This window comes from Cinclus cinclus, chromosome 6 (assembly GCF_963662255.1).
Source record: "Cinclus cinclus chromosome 6, bCinCin1.1, whole genome shotgun sequence".
Classification (NCBI taxonomy): domain Eukaryota; kingdom Metazoa; phylum Chordata; class Aves; order Passeriformes; family Cinclidae; genus Cinclus; species Cinclus cinclus.
This window is the reverse complement of record NC_085051.1, coordinates 24,105,072-24,126,701: the sequence shown is the minus strand read 5'-3', so window position 1 is coordinate 24,126,701 and position 21,630 is coordinate 24,105,072. Positions and strand designations below refer to the sequence as shown.

Sequence of the window (21,630 nt, the reverse complement as noted above, 5' to 3'; positions counted from 1 at the left end):
GTAATGGTTCTCATGGCAGAGCCCCACCCCAGGATTACTGCATGGCAGAGTATCCATCTCCAGCGTTCATCTTCTCTTACCCGGCGGCAACCATGTCACATAACAGCCAGCATTAATTCACCCCCCATGCCTTCGTGTTTGTACAGGGGATCCCGAGGTCTCCAAGGTGGTAGCTGATGATACGACAGTCATCAAAGACCCTCTTAGCAGACTGTCCATCCAATATTTCCACAGCCTGCAAGAAGCTTCCAAACATGACCCATGGCAAGCCAGAGTGCTGGGAACTGAGAATCAGCACATCAAGCCCATCTCAACCATTGAGACCAGTGGCAGGTGCAAAGAAGAACTGGATAAGGGTGTGGAACCCAGTTCTGCAGCAAAAAAAAAAAAAGTGAAAATGGGACAGCAGGAAGCAAGTGCTGGAGACCTGGATCTGTTACCTCCCTGAAGCAGGGTTTGAATCAGTGCTCCCTTGGTTGGTAAGCCATGTAAGTTGCATGCTCTGGCCAGCCCACTTGCTTCCTGCTGGACTCTGGTGGCAGGACAAGTGGGCAGGAACTCCAGCAGCTCAGTCCTACAAAAGGAGAGACTGTAGAGATTTGTGAGAAGGAGAGTAAAGCTTCCAAAAACTTCAGGCTGGCATCCCCAGAGCAAGAGGGGGAAGGGCTTACTGGAGGAGCCTGAGTGGCAGAAGGAGTATACAGAGCTGGTGGAGGATTTTTCTGGCAGCCCAGGCCCCCTCTAAGATCTCTGTTCCAAAATGGGATGATCGAGCACAAGTGGTGCTCCAGGGAGTATGATGAAGCCTTCCTATGGCTCTGCCACCCCAAGAAGCACCACTTGCCACAAGCCCCTCCTGCACAGAGTGTGGCAAAAGCTGTAGTTCAGAGGAGAGCTTCAAGGCCCATGCACTGGCCCACAGGGGTGTGTGGCCATTCCAGTGCACCCAGCGTCACAAGCTTTGCTGCCCCAAGAAACTTGCGGGAGCACCAGGTGCCGCACACCAGCCAGCACCCCTTGTCCTGCCAGTAGTGTGGCAAGGCCTTTGCATGCTGGCTCTCTCTCTGCGTGCACCAGAAGATCCATTTGGCCACTGGGACTGGGCCAGCTGGTCTCAAGGGGTGCTAGTGTGCCATACTGGGTGTCACCTGGCCAACCCCAGCTCCTTGTGTAACCACTTTCACCTGCAAACAGTGCAGCAAGTCCTACACCATGGCCACTAAGTCCTTGGCTACTAAGCTGTGGTGCCATTAGAAATCCTATCTGGCTGGCATGCCCTGCAAATGTGAGCTCTGTGGCATGGGTTACCCCCTTCCCCAGAGCCTTATGCACCATGTGCTCACCCATAAGGTGGGAAAGGACTCTAAGGAACTTGCCAGTACAGTGGCCTCACTTGCTGTGGACTTGCCTCAGGCAGCAATAAAGAAGCCACAGAGGAAGGGACAGCAGGGGGGCTTGTGGCAGAGCCCACCCCACTCATGGTATAGGTGCTGAGACCAGTGAGTGAGGCTGAGCTGCTGATCACAGCCAGTAGTCACTACATTGCTACTTACCAGTCTTAAGGCAAATCCCAGATTGTGGGCCACACAGGACAAAGGTCATGTGTCCATCAGCAAAGGATGTAATCAAAATCATCCTCTCTGAGCATGAGGACAAATACATTATGATGCAGAATGAGGTCTCACTAAGTTGTCATCATCCAGGACAGGATGGGCTTCAGGAGACATGACAGAAGTGGTAAAGGTCAAGACTGATACCTAGCTGTCCCAACATGTCCTGGCTGATCTTCTTCTGTACTTATTAAAATGAGGTAAAAAACCAAAGCAAAATGTAGCTCTCCCATCTCTCTGTTAGCAACAAGGCCCTGTGGCTCAGCCCCAGGCAGAATTAGCAGTCTTGAAGGTAACTGTCTGTATAAACGTGGGTCTTTGCAGTAGCTGCTCGTTGAAGCTATGAGCCTACACATGCCACATGCTGGGCCTGGCACAGGGAAGGCATTGGCTGTTGATAGGAATAGCTTCCTAGAGAAGACACAGGATTAATGAACAGTGCTTCTGTTCTGCCTGTGTTACATTGTCAGTCAGTGACAGTGCACTGCAGGGAAGGCAGAAAAAGCCTCAAAGCAGTGACTTTCAACAGTGCCCTCCTTTCAAGTTTTTTAATTATTTGTTGCTATTTACTTTACTTGCTTTACTCTTGGAGCTAAGCAACACTTCTGCTCATTTGAAACTCATGCTGCTACCAGACATTACTGGTAAGCATCTTCCCAAGTGTTTACAAGGTACCTTTTCATATGAAGAGCACGTTTCACAATTAGCAGAAGCAAAGTCCTGTCTTGGAGCAAGGTCTCCGCTGGCACCTGGTTTGCTTGCTGTCAGTTTCCTTCAACTTACAGTAACCAGACAGTCTGTCTGAGTACACTAAAAGGATAGTTTTGTGTCTCAATGTGCAATTTTCAGTGTCCCCAGCTGAAAGGATCCTCCCCTCTCCACATAAAGTTGGCTAGTTCATCCCTGCTCAGAAGATTTTCCATTTCCTCTACACATTCAAGTTGGGGTCAATAATTTTTCCCCTTGTTTCTCTTCACACGTTCTTGCTTCCTCTCTTCCCCTTCTTTCTTACCTCTGCACCAAAACATTAAAAAGACAGCACTGCCACAACTATATCCCAATATCCTCTCTGTTCCATCTTCTTCAGTGCCTGTTTGCCAACTGAGGCATGCTGATATAAATTAATCCTGTTGCAGGAAGGAAGTGCACAGCTATGTGAACTTGACCTCCTAGGAATGGCTGACAATACCACACCTAACAGGTCTTTCAGACTTGCCTGCTCTCCACTTTCTTTTCACATGTTACAGGAACACCACTTTCATTTGCTGAATCCTCAGTTTTAGCTATTCTTGCTCTCTTATGCCTCTTAAACATCTGCAATTCTCCAAATTTTTTTATTTAGTCTTGCTTAGTGGCTTTGTTAAATTCTCTGGAGTTTTTATGCCCACTGTACAAGAAGAAAATACAGAGACACCAGGGAATCATAAGTAGCACAGTTCCCTTTTGGGGTACTATGAATGCAGTTATGCGATACTCCTAAAAGGTGCTCTTTGCAATTTCTACATTAATTTTTCTTTTAATGAACTTTTATGACCTGTTTGCAGACAAGGTGCTAGAGTGAGATCCACGACACTCCGATGTGATGTAAAGATGGAAGAATTCAGAATTCAGTTGATAAACCTTAGGATGTCCTAATTTTTAATTATTTTCTCTTTAGGGGAACGTGAGCTAAGTCTTCCCTGGGTGCTTGGAGCACAGGCATGCAAGGGCGCTCGTATTTAAAGCTGCAGTGCTTCCTACTGTTCTCTCTTTGGTGCCTATCCAAGCTCAAATATTGACACAGCTGCAGAATGTTCTCACTGGATCTGGGTTCGTGCTGTGTTTGAAGCATGTGCTCTCTGTCACAGCAAAACTGGGAGAGAAAGGGGGGCAATGAGGGGAAGGGGTGGGAAGAACCCAGACCCCTATTGCCTAAATAGCTAAACTGCTTCTTTATTCTAAGGTAACAGGAGAGAAATAGAAGGAGCAATTATGACCTGGGAGGTCTTCACAGAAACATTGTTCACCTGACAGTTGGTCTGATTAGGTGGGAGCATGTCTGTGCCATGCTGCACGTATCACTTGGCAGCAAGATAAACTTACTGGCTAATTGTGAGGAGCCTATAGATGACTCCCATGGGCCCCGGATGGTGATGCCACTACTGTGTCTTTGTCTTAGAAACAGCATGTTCTCATGTGAATAACCTTTTGCTTAACAGCAGAATGATGCATAAAGTTGTTTAGCCCTAGGAAATTCCTATAAAAGCCCTGAAGACCATGGTGCTGGTGAACCTCAGCATGGATAGGATCTGTACAGGGTGCCATGGCCTGACTAGATAGCTGCACAGTGCTGTATAGCTTGGTGTTTCCAGCATTTGAAGGGATGTGGGATTATCTAATGCTATACCCTTTCTTCTATTATGTCCAATAAATGATATTTTAATGACTATATTGTGGGCTCTGAATGTCCTTTTTATTGGGATCCATAACAAGCCCTCATGCCAGTGCATTACATTTGGTGCAGTTGTCAGGCTCCTGGTGAGAAGGGAAGAGGGATAACAAGGAAAAGAATATGTGCCTGCCTGGTGCCATATTGCTGGCATGGGGAGCAGTTATACAGTGTGCTGCCTTTCACTGCTAGTGACAGCAGACACTTGGATTACCTAGCTGACTGGGGATCTTGTGCACCCATTACCATTACAGGTTCAGGCAGCAAGCACACAGCTCTCCTGGGTGGTGAGGTCCACCATGCTGGCAGGGCTTCACCAAAGCTTTGGGGTGCTGCTGCAACACTCCTGGGTGACAAGTGCCAAGGTGTTTTGGGTGATTTGGATCCTTTGTGCTGGCAGGGCCACACCAGGTGTCAGACATGCACACAAGTGTTACATTTAAAGCTCACACTACAGTCAGGGTTCAGCCCCTGTCCAGCTTGTAAACTGGCTTAAACCTGACCAAGGTGTTTGAATGAAAAGGTGCAAGTTGTAAGGGAAGGAGACAATTCTCTGGGTCCTGAAGTACCCCCCACCTGGCAGCTCCCTGGCCCTCAGGGACAGGGGAACCCCTGTGTGAAAGGATAAGGGTTTCATCTTTCTGACTGTGTCCAAGGTGTTGCTGTGATCAAACTGTGTAACTCACTTCAGGAGTTACATTGATAAATTGATAAATGCCCCAACTATTGAACCAGCAAACTGTGTCCATCACAGAGCAGATAAAGGTCCAAGAAAATGGGCCTAGGCCAAACCCTCTATATTCTGCTCCCTGGAAGTTGGAAAAAAGTAGTTACACAGGAAAAAAAAATTGCTAAAGGCTATCTTTACTTAAAAAGAAGCATCAACACATAGAAGGAAAGAGATCAAAACTCCTGTGTTACAAGCCATAACTCTGGATGGTAAAGGTATCTTAACTCTTTTGTTCTAAGAAAGAAAACAGCATCCATCATTCGTGGGTGAGTGAAGACAGAAAGAAAATGAAATTCTAAAAATTTGCTTACAGGAATGGAAGAGTTAAATGTTGGAGGGGGTGGAAGTCCCCACTGGAGAGGTGATAGCTGATGCATGCTGTGCTGCCGCAGAGGCTAACTACAGGAATGGGAGAAACAGAGAAGAGCCCTAGAAGCACATTAAGGAATGAGAAAGGCCACAATGTAAAGAGTCAGCATCTTTAATTACTAGCATTGTTGTGAGACACCAGAAAGGGCTGGAAAGTGTCCTAGGATGTAGTGAAAATCTCCAATTACAAAGCAAAACCAAAGTAAAGAAAGAGAAGAAACCTAAGTGATAGATGTAATCTTCAGTAATCTAGAGATAAAAAGTTTCAGCCTTAGTTAACAACCAAGTTGCCCTGATTGGTGGGTTTGTCTTGTATCACCAGGGAAAGAACAGCAGCTGGAAAAGAAGCAGCCAGACATATTGACAGAATCATCATCAGTTTCAGTAAGGGTTTTTGAAACAAATGCTTAATCAACAAAATGAATGTAGGAACCAAAACATAAGTAATGTAAAGGGAAGATGGCATAGCTAAGTATTAGAAGATATTCATACCTGTCTGATAACCCAGTTTAACTACTGCATTGTAGCATTGCTTAAAGTTAGCCTTTTATACTGCATGATACCATGGAAGGTGGCAAGACCTTTCCTTTAAAGGAAAGCCAAGAGGGTAAAAATCTATGCAAAAGTATAACAATGTTGACTTAAGCTGCAGTGTAAAGGCTGCCTGGTTATTATGAAGAGACAGTAATGCAGAAATGAAAAAGAAAGTGATTGAGGATATGGAAAGCTGCTTGTGCCTCCTCCTCCAGTGAGGAGTGGAGGTAGCTGTGTGGGACACAGCAGCAGCTCTAACCTCAGCACTCTTCTTTCTGCTCTTTCCTGTCACTGCCTGTGCTTTCTGCCTAAATGCTGCTTCCCCTGCTAAGTAACATGGCTATTTCTAGGGTTGTGTTTAATCCCATGCACACATTCTCCACCCAGGTAATTTCCACCCAGGGAATCTCAGCCATTCCTAAAAGTGTCTCTCCAAAATCTGGAGCAGGGAGTAGAGATGTGTGTGGATGAGAACAGGAGATAACTCTTTATGTGAGGAAGGAAGCCTCTGCAACTGCTCTTTGTACCAGTGTCCAGAGTCATTCCTCAGCCACCCTAATGCTAATATTTGCACACCTTCTATGGAGATAAACATTACAGATGTATCAGAGGCACAGCACAAAATATGCTGTCTGCTGGCAGGAAGCACTTTTGTTCCCTGTGGCAATTCTTGACACTACCCCCACACTGCCCTGCTTTCTGCTGTTTTTCCACTCTTGCCAATAGTCTGCTTGCTGTAGCAATCATTAGAGCCTTCCCAGCTCCGGTAGTCCAGTTCTTGACTTAATAGCTGATGTCATGACATCCAGACCATTCCTATCCCCGTGTTCCTGGAAGCCCTTGTTTTCTTGGCTGTTTTTGGCTGTGCTAGCACCCTGCTTGTCAGAGTTTCTGTTTCCTTTTGGATGGACTTTAGTACGTTCCACTATGAGGGGAAGAAAAGGGGGAGCCTAGCCTTCAATACTACTTCATCCTCCTCCACTCAGCTAGGAATTACAAGGCTTTGAGAAGAATACACTGCCAATGGTACTGTTGACCTAATTGGGAGGAAAATTTAAATTCCCAGTGGGCTGTCAAAGGCACCCTTTCTGCTCCTTTTCATGGGCAAGAGAGAAGGGGGAGCACTGACACTGTGTGTTGTGGTGTCTAATAGCTAAGGCTGAGCTTGCTGATAACTGCAGGAAGGAAAGACAACTGAGCACTAGGGAGAACCAAGGGGGCTTGCAGCTAAAAAGAGAAGGACTGGGAATGGCTAAGGAGGTCTCAAAGCCTTCCTTGCATTCCAGGCCACTAGAGTACAGCCTCTGAGAAGAGTCAGAGGCAGGGACCTGAACCAGCATGATGAGGAGGCAGTGATGGTGCCAGGGGCTGCATGGGATCAAAGCCAGGGAAAAGGAGCAAGCTCCTAGCTGGGATGGCTGTGAGCTGGTAGAGGTACCGCTCTCCAGCCCAAGTTGTCCCTGTGCCCTGGGACATGCTTGTCCTCTTGCTACTCATGCCATCTTCCTAGATATGGAATAGGAAGTTAAGTAAGGAAATGAAGATGCTCTGATGGGAGGGAGAGATGCCAAGAGAGGAAGGATAAGAGTCCCACTGTCCCTGACACACCACGACCTGGAGCCCTGTTTCTTCATTCTGGTTCAATATTAACCCAGCAGGGCTGTGACTCCACTTATTCTGCTTCCTTTGCAATTCCCCTGCAGCCAGGCTGTACGGCATGGCGCACACTAAAACCAGCATACTGAGGGGCCTGCTCTTCTCCAGCCTTCTGCACCTCACCTTGAGCCATGCTGGAGGTAAGACTCAAGGGCAGAAGTACCAGATGACAGGAGGAAGAAAGATGGGGTTAGCTCTTTCCAGGAGTAACACAGGTGGCAAGTTTTCCTCCTCAAGTGAGGAGGACAGGCTTAATGCTTGAAGCTGGGAACAAAAGGGTGCTGAGAATGGAGTGAACATAGGAGGATGCAGCTGCATCTCTCAGCTGGTGACAGCAACTCAGTGGATTTTATGGGTCACCTGGGAAATTGCAGGGAAGGGGACTATGGCTCAGTCCAGGATCAAGTGTAACACAATCACAGGGCTTTTGAGGATAGAGTTCCTCAGCTGACCGAGGTGACTTCAATTTCCCATTGCCTTCACAGCTGTCCCTTATGAAACTTTAGATTATACAAAATATGCCGCTTTCCTGCTCACTGCTCCTTTTATTAGAGCCTCTGTCTTTTCTTAATATGAAATTAAGGCCTCTCAGACCCACTAGTGTGTGGTGAAGATCTGTCTTCAGGTCCCAAACCAGGGGCTCTGAACATGAAATGGAACCAAGCTGTGCTTATCACAGTGGTCTGAAGCTGGCAAGACAGAAATACAGTGGCCGGGGAGAGGAACAGCAGCAGGCAAACACGCCTCTATTGAACTGCAAATGAGCAGAGCAGCTTTGCTGAGGAAGCAAAGTTCCTGTCACTTCTGTTCCCTAAGTGATGTGAACTGTCACAGAATGAATTCCAAAGAGCCTGCTCTGATCAAGTGTAGACTTGACAGGGCTTCTCCTCTCTGTATGGTGCACTGGGGGAGGCTGGGCTGTGGAATCACTACATCAACTGCATGTGGTTTTTGGAAACTGCAAGGGGAGATAAAGGTGCCCTCTGGCTGTGAGCAGCCCTTTGACTGGCAGTGTTCTGACCCGATAGTTTTCCTGGAAAAGGGGCAGGCATTGTCACTGCTCAAGCGCCACCGACGTGCCAACAAAGGATTTCTAGAAGAGATGCTTAAGGGAAACCTGGAGCGAGAGTGCCTGGAGGAGACATGCAATTATGAGGAGGCTTTTGAAGCCCTTGAATCCATTGATCAGACGGTATGTACCAGGAAACATTCCCCCAGCCAGCCTCTCTAGGGAGACACCATCAGGTTGCATGCACAGCCAGGGGCCAGGGTTGCAGTATTCAATTCTGTGAACCAAAGGTGAGGCTGATGTGTGCACACCCTGCGGCAAACTCAGGCTTCCTTAGGGAGCTTCCCTCCTTGAGACACTGCAGGGAATACATCTGAAAGCTCAGGTTCTTTTCTCTCCCTCTATGCATGAAGTGAGAAGGTCCATTGGTCCTGAGTAGCATCTTCCACCAGCTCAGCATGTTACCTCACACATGTGAGCTGCTGTCCCAGACACTCAGAGAAGCACTGGCATAGCAGCCAAACACTGAGTACAGGTGCCTCAGACTCCTCTGAGCTCAAGCTTTTGCACACTCTGTCCATTTTTCCAATTTCCAGACTCACCTACTCTGCCAAATTTATGCTGCATCCTTTTGGTATTTACTCCTAGCCCCAAGCCTGGTGCCCCTGCAGAATTCCACACCCAAAAATACAACAGATAAACAGTTAGAAGCCTAAACCAGCAAGACACTAGCTCTGTGGAGTACTTCAAAAGAAATCAGCATCAGGCTGCACGGTAGAGATGTAGATCCAAAGAGCTGAGTAATTAGGAGTTCCAGGTTCAGCTGCTTGGACTTCTGCACTGTAGCCCACTGCACTACAGCAAACTCTGCTTGCTCTGCAGGTTGATGATGAAGGTTGCAAACATCTTTGGTCTCTTTAGATGCTTGTCTTGATTCCTGAGTCTGATGTGTGGGAATGTAGTTTTGTATTGGATATTTTGCTTTGACTCCATAGTAAGTGGTATAAACAGAGCTAGGTTAGTCTTTCCTTTTGTTGTGATGGAAAGTTCTCTTACTGGTTTGAATTGCAGTAGCCAAGAAAGGTTTGATGTTCTGTGTCCCTAATTTTTTTTTCCTCCTTCTTTTTTCCAGGACATATTTTGGTCAAAATACCAAGGTAAGTTGAGTCCTGCAGGTACTCTTATCCCTTAGCATGCACTGTCTCATCCTGGAGAGATGGCTCCCTCTTTTAAGAGCTGACTTTCTAGGGCTAAGCACTTGTGTTTTGTCTTCAGATAATAAACTGGTTCAAATGATGATGCTTATTTGGATTGCTTTCATATAATGTGTCTCTTTCTTCTTATTTTGCTAGTATGTCAGGGCCAGGGAAAGTCAAGGACAGTTCTGGATGCTTGTCTAGAAGGTATGAACTTCATGCTGACCTCAATCTCCTAGATACAGTGAGTGCCAGGAACTTGCTTCCTGCAGAGATTTTACAGAAAAAAAATTAAACTGATGTTGGAGAAGCCATCTAATTATAAAGAAAAATACCAGGCAGAATTTGAAATTATTTCTTACTCTTTATTTCCCCACTAACCATTTCAACAAATGATCTGGCTTGTACACTGAAATAGCATGGGGTAAATATCCTTATCCTTGCAACACAGCCTCTCAGAAAGGCTCTGAGCCAAAGCAAAGCACAGAGCTTCCTCTGAAGAGGCAGAGAAAGCTTAGGCTGTTTGCTCTTCTCACAGGAAAAGGATGCCTCTGCTCTGCAGGCTCATGCACCCAGCAAAAGTTAAAGGGTCATGTGAGATAGTACTTCTGACTTCGAAAAATGCAACATCCAGTTCCACTGACTCTGGCTTACACTGTGTTGGGATTTTGACAGGTAACTGCGCTCTTGGGCTGGGCCAGAACTATCAGGGAACAATTAGCCACACCAAGTCTGGGATTGAATGTCAAGTGTGGACAAGCAAATATCCACATATTCCTAAGTAAGTTCATCTCCTGCATACCCCTTAAGAGTTCTCTGGGGTATCCTTCCTTCCTAGCCTAACCAGCCTTGTCTCTCATAGATTCAATGCCACAATTTATCCCAACCTCATTGAGAACTACTGCAGGAACCCAGACAACAACTCCGAAGGCCCATGGTGCTATACTCGAGACCCAACAATGGAACGGGAGGCGTGTCCCATCCCTGTGTGTGGTATGCCCCAGCACTCCAGAGACCCCTTCACTCACAGCAAAACACTGCACTGAGACTGATACTTAAGCAGTCAAGGAGAGGGTTAAGGAGAGGGTATGCTTACATGAACAGAGGTCAATAGGAGTAGAGAAGCTACATCTTAAAGGGTTAAGGAGCTGAGGAAGAAAAGTCATTGAATTACCAATACATAATGAACTGCTTTCTCTAGATTACGTTAATCTAGATCTAAATTAAAACCAGTGGCAACAGTCTCTGGAATGTACTACAGTATTTTCTAGTCAGTCACCCCAAAATCCTGGCTCAGTTGTCTCTAATTTGTGACAGCCATGAGTCATGTTTTTTTGTCCAAATTCCTACCTTTAGGACTAAATACAGTTGGTGCTTGACGGCATGCTTTAACATCCTCTCCTGTGGAGGTGTGCAGCTTAAAACTCACAATCTTAAGTGATTGCTCTTCTCTCATCATTGCACTAGACACGGAGGATGATCGCCCTCCACTTACACATTCCTGTTTCTCCTCAGTACGGAGCTATCTCCCCTGGGGCTTGGCCTTTGTCTCAGAAGAACTGGTAGAGAGAACCTTCTCACACAGCACAAATTTCTCTTCCTAAAACAGAGACTAGAAGCAACAACTCATAAGCAAAAGTTAGAGGTCAGCAACTGTTTTGACATGGGGAATTTTGAAATTTTAAAAGCCATTACCATTACTCTGGTCTGCAGTATCTAACAAACTGAGAACAAATATTGCTCTGCTTTGAGGCCATCAGGTATCTGTACTACCTGTTTACCAGTTAATTTCTGACCTGCAGTATCTTACCTTTACACTTCCATGCACATGGATATAGCAGGAGTAGAAAACCGTGGTTTTGTGCACAGTTCTTTTATAATCATGTTGACATGAGTCATAAAACAGAAGCAGCCCCACCAATTAAGGTGAATGCTACTTGCTCAGTGGCTGTTGAGCAGCAGAGTGAATAGTCAAATGGGGTCACTCTTCACAGGGGGACTCCCCGTGCACAAGGAGAAGGCACCGTGTGGTGGTCAAGCAAGAACAGATTATTGAATACCCACTCCTTCAGGAAAAAATTTGCAGTCATTAGGACACTTGCAAGAAAAAGTGTGAATATCTTGCAGGGAAATTTGTCACTTATCATTAGATTTAGAAACATTGGCAAAAGTTAAATTTGCCATTTTAGTAGAACACCACAGAGTAAAAGGCTCCCCCAAATATGGCCTAGCTAAGCATTTTAGAATAAGGTCTTGGAGGACCTAATATAGCAGAACTATGATGCCTGAGACACCAATCCTTCCCCTGAGCTGATTCTCAAAGATGCCCCAGAAGGGAACACAGTACCATTCCTATCTTAGTGACAAAGAGAAGTGTAATGAATAGTGCTAGCCTCACTTATTGTACTGCTGGACCACCTCTAATACTGCAATATTTTAGAGGGCCACCACATGCATGGAAACACAGTGGGAGGTACCAAACATAATGCGAGGCCCAATGGAACTCTAGCCTTTAGTAAAGGGGCTCTGGTGCTCTTTGCTAATAGCACTTCTGAATGCACAGCTATGGCTTAAACCACAGCTCTCTGTATTTCCAGGTGAAGACAGAACAACAGTTCCATTTACCCCACCAGCCATAGAACCTGCACCAATGGAGCCTTGTGAACCAGAGAAAGGCATGCTTTACACAGGGACTCTCTCAGTCACTGTGTCTGGAGCCAAGTGTCTGCCGTGGAACTCTGAGAAAGCCAAAGAGGTGCTCCATGGAAAACAGATTGACCCAGAAGTGGAGCTGCTGGAAAATTACTGTCGGAATCCAGACAGAGATGACGAGGGTGCCTGGTGTGCCACAGATGAACCACCCAACTTTGACTACTGTGATCTGCACTACTGTGGTGAGAAGTCTGCATAGGTTTGGGGAGGCACAGATTTGAGGCTATGGCAAATAACAGGAGCAGAGTGAAGTGCATGGCCTGGAAGGGACAGACAAGGATATACATTCACCATGCACATGGAGTCCCATTTGTCCATGTCATGTGTACTAACCTGCCTTAGGTGCACAGCACTGTTACCTCTCTCAGCTCTTTTCCCTGAAAACTCACGCTGGTGGAAAAGGCACATTAAAAAGAGCACTGGTGTTTTAAAACATCATTCCTTCATCACAGACCCACGATGTAGGGAAATGAGCATTTACATTGCTGATAATTATGTCAACTATACTTAAGCCTTTTACCATGTTTGTCTTCCAATTTCTCAGACAGCTCCCTAGAGGACGAGAACCAAGAGTCTGAGGGAATATCAGGACGTTCTACTATTCCTAAAGAGTTCAAAGCCTTCTTTGATGAAAAGACTTTTGGTTCAGGTGAAGCAGGTGAGCAAAAACTCTAGCTACAGAATGTTTGCAGAAGGGCTGTAGAGCTTCTTCCTATCCACTGTCCCTCAGAAACATCAGCTAGCTAAAAGCCATTAAAAGCAGGGGAAGATACTTAAACTCCTTGAGGAACTCTCACAAGTCAATATCCAGTTCCAATCATGGAGCTAGTAAGCACTTCCTTTCTAAGATCTTCCAGCTTTGCATGCTGACTACAGGCTGCAGTTCTGCACCGTGAATCAGGTAGAGTAACAAAGCCAGACTGCTTGTTTTTTCAGATTGTGGCACTCGTCCTTTATTTGAGAAGAAAAAGATAACAGACAAAAGTGAGAGAGAGCTGCTAGATTCCTACACAGGAAGAGTTGTTGGTGGGGATGACGCAGAAGTTGGCAGCTCCCCCTGGTAAGTATTGTCTTTGGGAAATGTGTCTTCAGCTCAAGCAGGTAGAAATAAAAGGGCTTTCCTAGCTTACACAGTGTACACAAGTAACAGGTTCTAATCAAAGCTTCTCCAAGTGGTTGACAGAGCAGTACTAAAATAGCTGGAAAGAAACTCACCTCTTGAATCAAGTATGCAACCACTGGAGAAAGCAAGTGTGTTGGTGTGTTTCATCTTCATGTCAGCTTTGCTAGAACAAAAAAGGATGAGAAACTTCTTCAGGTGAAAAAGATGGGGTAAATAGTCTACTACATAGGATATATATGTCCAGAGAAGACATTTGATAGAGAGCTACTTACACAGTTCCATCAGTATAGTGCAATGCTGTTTGCTGCTCACTGCCAATTCTGCACTTTCTGCATGACACCAGGACCCATTTAGTCCTGCTAAGGGTTTCCTTCCTCCTTATCTCTCAGGCAGGTGATGCTCTACAAAAAGTCTCCTCAGGAGCTGCTGTGTGGTGCGAGCCTCATCAGTGACAGCTGGATCCTGACTGCTGCTCATTGTCTTTTTTATCCACCATGGGACAAGAACTTAAGTACTAGTGACATATTGGTGCGGATTGGCAAGCACATAAGAGCCAAGTAAGAGTGTGAATGAACTGAGAAGGAAGTAGGCTTCCTATTGAAGTAATGAGATACTTTGGAGTTGGGCTGTCATTCAGTATCCAAGGAAATATATTATAACTAACATTACAAGCCTCTCAGTAACAGGATCTAATGGGGCTCTCATTTGCTGCTCTTACTGATCCTGAAGGTTCAAGTGAAAGGGAACAAGGAAGCCTGGTAAATCTAAAAGGGTGCTTCTGTGCAAAGACAGCACTGTCTCAGAGAGTACAAAGCTGAGAGTATCAAACTTCAGAAGACTCTCAAGCTGCTACTGTACAGCAAGTTCTTTCTTTCATAACTATTTCAGATATGAAAAGAATAAAGAGAAGATTGCTCTCTTGGATAAAATCATCATCCATCCCAAGTACAACTGGAAAGAGAACATGGACCGAGACATTGCACTCATGCACTTAAAGAGACCCATCAGCTTCAGTGACTACATCCATCCTGTATGCCTGCCTACCAAAGAGGTTGTGCAGAGGTGAGGGGAGAGAGAGAGAAGGATGTTTTTCTAAGTCAATTTGCAGTAAGAGTGCCAGGCAGGAGAAATATGTTACAATACACTTAATTATACTTGTGCTTCCTTCCACAGGCTGATGCTGGCAGGTTATAAAGGGAGGGTAACTGGCTGGGGAAACTTGAAAGAAACCTGGGCCACTAGCCCCTCTAACCTGCCCACAGTTCTGCAACAGGTCAATTTGCCCATTGTAGATCAAGGTACTTGCAAGGCATCCACCAGAGTTAAAGTCACTGACAACATGTTCTGTGCAGGTAAGTAACACTGGAGTCACAGCCACAACTTGCCACAGAAGTCAAGGGCTCTGAGCTCCTGCTGCGACTCGTGCAGCAAGGTTACTTTCTGATAAATTTGCAAATGCCCTCCACAAAGGATAACTTCCCTATGGCAAGAAAATTTTCAGCTCTCAGAAGACATGAAGGCTGGAGAACTTAAAGCTAGGAATAAATTTTGCCACACCAACCTGTGTCAGGCACTAGTCTAGTTGTACTATGTAGCAGCAGCAGCGGAAGAACTAAGCACGAATAAAATTATCTTTTCACCAGTTCATAGAGCAGTTCAGTGACTTCCTAAATTAAAGGCTGCACCCCTATTATCGTATCTGCTAGCTTGTCTCAATCTTTTGGAGCCCATTCATATTTACAGCCACAAATTTTGAAGGCTCCCACCTTCCTAAATCTCTTCTAGCGTAATACCCTTTTTGAGTGAGAAGGGGACACAGAACTCAATTTACCAAGAGACTATGGATTTATGTACCAGTTTGATAGTTTCTGCTGTATTCTTAATTTATGTAGACTTCATCAGTTCCCACACACAAGCCTTGCAATTTTTGACTGCTGCTTGAAAATTTGTGCTGCTTGCATCTAAACACATGCAATTGCTTGAGTCAGGATGGAAACCAATTACATGAGTGTGTTGAAAACACAACGTTCTTATGGATTCTTTTTCTAGACATGTTTTGAAATAGCTGAGATGCAGACATACATAAAAAAATGGAGACACAGGTGATGGGAAAACACAGAGATACCATCTAGTTCATCAGGAATGAACAAATTCCTCTTTCTCTTCATAGTGAGACTTTAGGAAGACATCTGGGAAAAGCAGAACTTAAGAGTGACAGGAAGCTGAAAGTGGGGACACCAATGTATCTATAGTAAATAGAAGAAAACCGGGATTATTACAAATAAGTTTCTAAGACAAGAAAAGAACAGTAGCTCAAGCTACAGCAGTTGTACAGTGTCAGTGCAACTGACACTAACAGCAATTCTGATGAAAAAACAGGAATGAGAGCACAGATGGTAGTTTCAAGAATGCTGCAAAGACAGATGCAGAGCTAAAATTCTTACATATGTAAAAAACAAGTCAGAGTTGACAGAATCAGCACTCTCATGGGTCCCAAAACATTTATGCCATTTATCCCAAAACTTTAAAGAAAACATGGCCAACACAGCTACTCCCCCTAGAGTCAAATGTCCATTTTTCCTGCCTGTAGGTTACAGTCCTGATGCGTTAAAGAGAGGAGATGCATGTGAAGGGGACAGTGGGGGACCTTTTGTAATGAAGGTATGTTCAAGTTCAAGCTTGTAACACAGAGATAGGTTTGTTCTATGCTGAACTTCATAGTCTAAAAAGCAGCAGCAGAGTTGAGCCATTGCTGAGTGCATGCCCAAGGTAAGCAATGGAGACAAATCCTGCAGTCATCCAGCCCCATTTCTATCCTGAGCTCTCAGCATATTGGGAGATCACCTGCAGGATGCACGAGTGATGGCCAATTCTTAAATAGCGATTTAAGAGTAGAGACAAAATTACTCCAACAAGCTCTGTTGGAGATGCCAGTCTGAATCCAGAAGTAGCATCCATCATTAAACGGGCTGGTACACATCCAAGGTTTAGATCTGAGAGGGTAACCAAGCTGCTAAGCAATCCAGAGCACAAGTCTTATGAGGCATGGCTGATGGAGCTGGGCTTGTTTAGCCTGGAGAAAAGGAAGCTCAGGGCAGACCACCTGAAAGGAGGTTGTAACTAGGTAGCACTCAGCCTCTTCTTCTTGTCAAGCCAAGGACAAGAGAAAATGGCCTCAAGCTGTGCCAAGGGAGGTTCAAGCTGGACATCAGGAAGAGCTTCTTCACTGAAAGAGTGCAGTGAATGCTGTAGCTTAGTTAACATGGTGGTGTTTGGTCAAAGGTTGGACTTGAGCTTGGATGTCTTTCCCAACCTTAATGATGCCCTGATTCTACCAAAGTCTCTTGCTCCCTGTGCCAATCCCATTTTTTTCTTTACTTCAGAACCCAGATGACAACCGTTGGTATCAAGTGGGAATAGTTTCATGGGGAGAAGGCTGTGACCGAGATGGAAAATATGGATTTTACACCCATGTATTCCGCCTGAAAAAGTGGATACGAAAAGTTGTTGAAAATCATGGGCGATAGATAAAGTATTTACCTTGCTTGCTCTCAAGTTTTGCTAAAATGCTCCACTTTAAAACATAACCATAGAAGACCCTGAAGTAAAACAAGTTATAACCTTACAACTTGACAAAGGAAAGTCTTATCTCTTGAAAATAAAAGCTCTGAAACACATCTTCCTTTTATTCATGTTGAGTTTAGTTGCAGTTGGATCTAAGTCATGGCAGCAGCCAGGAGTACCACAGCACTAGCTATACTGCTAATTACCTGTTGAGCTTCAAACAAATACCCCTCCCTTCCATCAGCTATAATCAACAGGTTTTAGACCTCACATAATGGCCTTGTCAGTCACAGCAAACAAGATTATGCCCTTATGCACTACCCCTTTCCACCCTTCAAGACAGGTAATTTTCTGTTCTAATTTTTGGCCTACATATGTACCAGAGATAACTACCCTGCAGCACATGTGGCATTACACAAAACACCAATGTCAAAGGTAAAGCAATTAGAAGCTGTTTTGATCAAACATTGTTCTCAGATACAACAGCTGCATGCAATTCATCCTACCAAGAAATAGCAGCTTGAATACATAAAACCACACTTTCAGTAAGTTCCTACACATCAGGTGGTGCTGGGTCCTCATTGTGCATTTTCCACCTGCATAGCAAGATTCTGAAAGAAGCAATTAATGCAGTCATTGTCAAAGCCTGCAATGGAAGCATCCTGCACCATACCTGTTTGCTTGTGTTATAAAGGTTGTTTAGGGATCTTTCCAAAAACAAGCTTCAGTCTGTCATAAACTCCTCTTTAGCAGGAATTTGTGGACCACTAAGGAGCCAGTAGTACAGCAGGTAAACACAAATTCCTGACCACCCAATTTTGTCCAGCCCAGTTTCCTACTACGACAATCATGAGATATGAAAATTCTCCTTGCTCCCTATGGCACCACATTTCTAAATTTCTCACTCATAGTGCCATAAAGTCACAGAAACAGGCAACAGTAAAATTAGTTGTTCTAAAAAAGTTATTGATCAATTAGTATCTGGCCACCTCCTTTTAGATGGCTCATTTGGGAACCAAGTTGAAGTAGTGAAATTTGACTGCCCAAATAAAGCATAGAAACAAACTTCTCAAAGAAATCTGAAGAACAAAACCTCAACAGCTCAAGTTTCGTGACTGTTTAAAGCCACTGATAACCACAGACATTAAACACAAAGTGTTTAGCCCTTCTAATGTTTAAATTTTAAGCCTCACCCCTTCACTACTATCAAATAATCTGTGATAAAAGAGGGGAAACCAGGACCATACAGTTTCTGGAGACAGTCAATGTTCATATTGACTTGTTACAAACAATACAGAAGAATCATTTTTAAAATTCAGTTTAATGTTATTTAAATATTGTCTGGGCTAAAGATTAGGCTTTATTAATTTATGTGCACAAGTTTTAGTTCAGAACTCCCAGGATATTGAGTCCAACCAAACACTACAAAGACACAGGGCAAAAACTCATTCAGAAAAAACAAACAACTATATCTTCTGCTACTCAATTATTCCTGTATTTTACTTCTGACTCAGCTTCAAATTTAAAATAGTTTATGCAGGTTTGCAGGCATTGCTGTTTTAACATCCTGAGATAATCAACAAATAGTTCTTCAGAATGTCTGCTGAATATGGTAAAGGAACATAGGGATTAATTTGAATGTCACTAATTTTCAGAGAGCAGCTAGTAATTGAGAGGTAGTGGCAGTAACTCTAGTGTCAGCCAACACAAACTATTCACACACTGCCCCAGTTTAAGTGCACAAAACCACAGCACTTACCAACAAGGGCCAAACCTTCACTTGTAACAGAGCTCTGTTCCACAAGTGCATGCTCATTTCAAATTATGAGAGGAGACTAACTACTAAATTGAGGCAGTGGAGCAATGAATGGCATCATAACAGTTAACACAGGATGGGGAACGCTCGCAATCACCTGCTATCACAGTGTGCAAACTCACCATAAGCACCAAGCAGCATTATGTCAACTGCAACCCCAGCCTAGGGGTCCTGTGAAAGGAAGATTTCAGACATCTGCAGAAGCTCTGGCTTAGATCTGGCATAGTACAAGTACTAATTTAAAACCATGTTTTTACTGTAATCAGGCAAGACAGTTTCAGTAGTGGCTCTTAGGCAGAGACTGCTGGTCCACCTAGCAAACAACAAAAGCAGCAGTAACATGGAACAGATCAAAGTCTAGAATAGAAGTGTGCTATTTTAAGCCCACCTGTCCAACTCTAGCGATGGAACAGATGTGCAATTTATGCTTCACAACCAGTTTTCACATGGAAGTGCAGTAGTAAGGTGAAAATACATCACCTCCATAGAAATGAAAGGGCTAGAAAGGATACACAACCTTAAACTTCATTATTTGGAACTCCTGAAAAAGGCTAATCACTCATAAAAAAAAAAGAAAAAAAAAGGGGGCTACAACTTTTGCAGACTAGTTCTATCCTGTGTCTTAGTTACAAAAAGGTAACATCTGATGTTTAAGAGCAAAAAATAGTGAGTGAAGTTTACCTGCATGAGGAACACTGTTAACCAGATGAGTTCAGGATAAGTGAGTCCACTGACTGTACACCACTGCTACTCTATTTCATATCAACAGCAGCAGGATCCCTCAAAGAAAGCTCCCTCAGATGGGACCACACAATCTGGGAAAAGGCATCACAAGGACTAGGTAATTCAAAATAAATATTTCAGCAAATGAAGTATTTTCAAGTTACAGAAACTTATTCCAAAACAAAAAAAAGCAACTATATGAAAAATGTACTACTGCTCGTAGAAGAGTGCAAAGTCTCAGGACTGCACCCAGTGACAGTGTATTGCCACTTATCTTCCTTACAGTGTATTCAAACCCCAAGGTTCATGTCAACTTAATTCAGTTTCTAGATGCCCCGTCACTAACATTCAGGAATAGAGAGTGACCTCTAACCAGCAGTCACTGCTGTTCCTATAGAGGCTGGTATAGTTAATGCAAACTTTATTTACAAAAGACACTTAAATTAGTTACTTCATGCCATGTGTCCATACAGAATAAACAGTTCAAGGATTACATGGAAAAGAATTCACAAAATTAAAAGTGAAATCACTAAAGGTATTCTAAGAGTTAAGAACTAGGAAAAGATTTTAAAGACAACTTTACAAATAAAAACCCCAAGTCATGAGAAACTAGTCTGAGCAAGAGGATGGTTGTTTACAGGTCTGTACACTAAAACTAATACACAGACAGCCTTCTATTATCAGAGATGCTCACTGAGAAGCAGATTATGTACAAATACTTGTGCCACAATGACTCAACCCCCCCAAAATCCACTGTATTATACATAAACCAGTTTGTATACATTAGGCCTAAACGAGGCCATTTAACTATGAAGACTTCTAGTTTAGTAAACTAAAGCTGAAGACAGCCCCAAGCAACAGCAATACCGTCTCTTTGTATCTCTATTTGCGACTGCTTTTTATTCTCTCCAATCTTTTTTTCAAGTCATCAATATTGGCTGCTGCAGAAGAGGGTGAAGCCAGCGTAGTTCCAATGCCAGAGGAATGAGTCTGATTGGAGTCCAGGTCCAGATGTTGGTACTGCTCCCGGGACTCACGCAGCTGGGAGAGCTTACTGTGAAGCATATCTGTAGAGGATGCAACTGTAGGGAGTGTTGGTTTAGAGAGCAGAGACGTCAGAGGGGGTCTGTCTTCCTGCTACAAGGGAGGAAAGTGAAGTGTTAACACATATAGTGCTAAAGGCCATACAAGAAACACAAATTGTAAGCAATGGCTTTTCATCTCTGCAGGAAGCAATAAAAACACAGGAAAGGGAAGGAGCATTATAACACAAGTGGATCTGGAGCAATGAAGTCAGTTGCTGTCAAAGTCAGAACCACGCAAAGCTAATTACAGTAATAAATTCTTATCATCTGATTAGTTAATGTTTAATTTTATGTCAACAGGGACACAAAGAAACTAGTCTTTCAAGATCAAAAAAATTCCCTGCAGATCAGAGTTTTACTGAGGTAGACTGCCAGAGTCTTGAACAGCCTAAATTCTAACACAAAAGAAAAATCCCTATGTGCAACATCAGCAGACAACAAATTTTCTGGAAGAATGGGAAGAAGAAACTGACTGTCAAGACTGAGCCTGTCAAAGACTTAAGTGTCAATTCACTGTTCTTTTACCAAATTATATTCCCATCTGAGTTACTTATCTTGTTACTATCATCTAGGAAACATTTCCCCTCCTCAGAGCTCTAAGCCCATACTCAAATTTGTGTCAAAGGTTAAAACAGTGATGCATCTGGATGACTATTCCTAAAGTGAACATCACTTCTCAAGTGGCTGAATTCAAATTTCAGGAATTGGCACTAGATTCCTAACACACAGATCACTGAACTATAAGAAATTTTGGTCCACAGATTTCCAATACTAAGCTCATTCAGCATTCCTGTACCTCAGTAACTTTACACCCAAAATATATATAAAAAAAAAAAAATCAAAGTTTTAATTCAACTCTCATGGTTGTTTCAGAGCAGAAAGATCTAGAATTTCCACATTATTCATCTCTGAGGTGTTAACAATTAGAGAAAAGTTGTTAGAGACTCACCTTCCCAGCAAGGGAAGATAATAAGGTACAGGCCTGTAGGAACAACCTGCACATAACACAAGCAATGCAGACACAATGGATTGAAATGTCAGCCTACTTGGCCAAGTAATGAAATTAAAGCCATTT

General features: G+C 43.9%; 2 protein-coding genes across 4 annotated transcripts in view; one reads left to right on the top strand and one right to left on the bottom strand.

The window, feature by feature from the left end:
- Window positions 1-7,388: 7,388 nt before the first annotated feature.
- F2 (coagulation factor II, thrombin) lies at window positions 7,389-16,938 on the top strand. Of its 2 annotated transcripts, XM_062495327.1 has the most exons (14): window positions 7,389-7,467; window positions 8,356-8,519; window positions 9,469-9,493; window positions 9,689-9,739; window positions 10,208-10,313; window positions 10,395-10,525; window positions 12,130-12,426; window positions 12,789-12,902; window positions 13,181-13,304; window positions 13,757-13,924; window positions 14,256-14,429; window positions 14,541-14,719; window positions 15,958-16,028; window positions 16,751-16,938. In XM_062495327.1, the coding sequence occupies exons 1-14, from the start codon at window positions 7,389-7,391 to the stop codon at window positions 16,892-16,894; spliced, it is 1,827 nt and encodes a 608-aa protein (XP_062351311.1). In that variant the 3' UTR covers window positions 16,895-16,938. The 2 variants fall into 2 exon arrangements, with proteins under 2 accessions (XP_062351311.1, XP_062351309.1); XM_062495325.1 differs by lacking the exon at window positions 7,389-7,467 and having other exon boundaries at window positions 8,088-8,519.
- Window positions 16,939-18,375: 1,437 nt separating this feature from the next.
- CKAP5 (cytoskeleton associated protein 5) overlaps window positions 18,376-21,630 on the bottom strand; it is a 43,174-nt gene continuing 39,919 nt past the window's right edge. For both annotated transcript variants that reach the window (XM_062495320.1, XM_062495321.1), the window contains one exon: window positions 18,376-20,607. In XM_062495320.1, the coding sequence (XP_062351304.1) occupies window positions 20,353-20,607 (255 nt within the window). In that variant the 3' untranslated portion in view covers window positions 18,376-20,352. The remainder of the gene's footprint in view (window positions 20,608-21,630) is intronic.

Bases quoted from the DNA above. Each gene is read 5' to 3' on its own strand.
- F2 (XM_062495325.1), top strand. From the start codon at position 8,088: ATGAGCAGAGCAGCTTTGCTGAGGAAGCAAAGTTCCTGTCACTTCTGT. The intron at 13,925-14,255 runs GTAAGAGTGTGA...TAACTATTTCAG, and splicing joins GGCAAGCACATAAGAGCCAA to ATATGAAAAGAATAAAGAGA. The intron at 14,720-15,957 runs GTAAGTAACACT...TCCTGCCTGTAG, and splicing joins TGACAACATGTTCTGTGCAG to GTTACAGTCCTGATGCGTTA.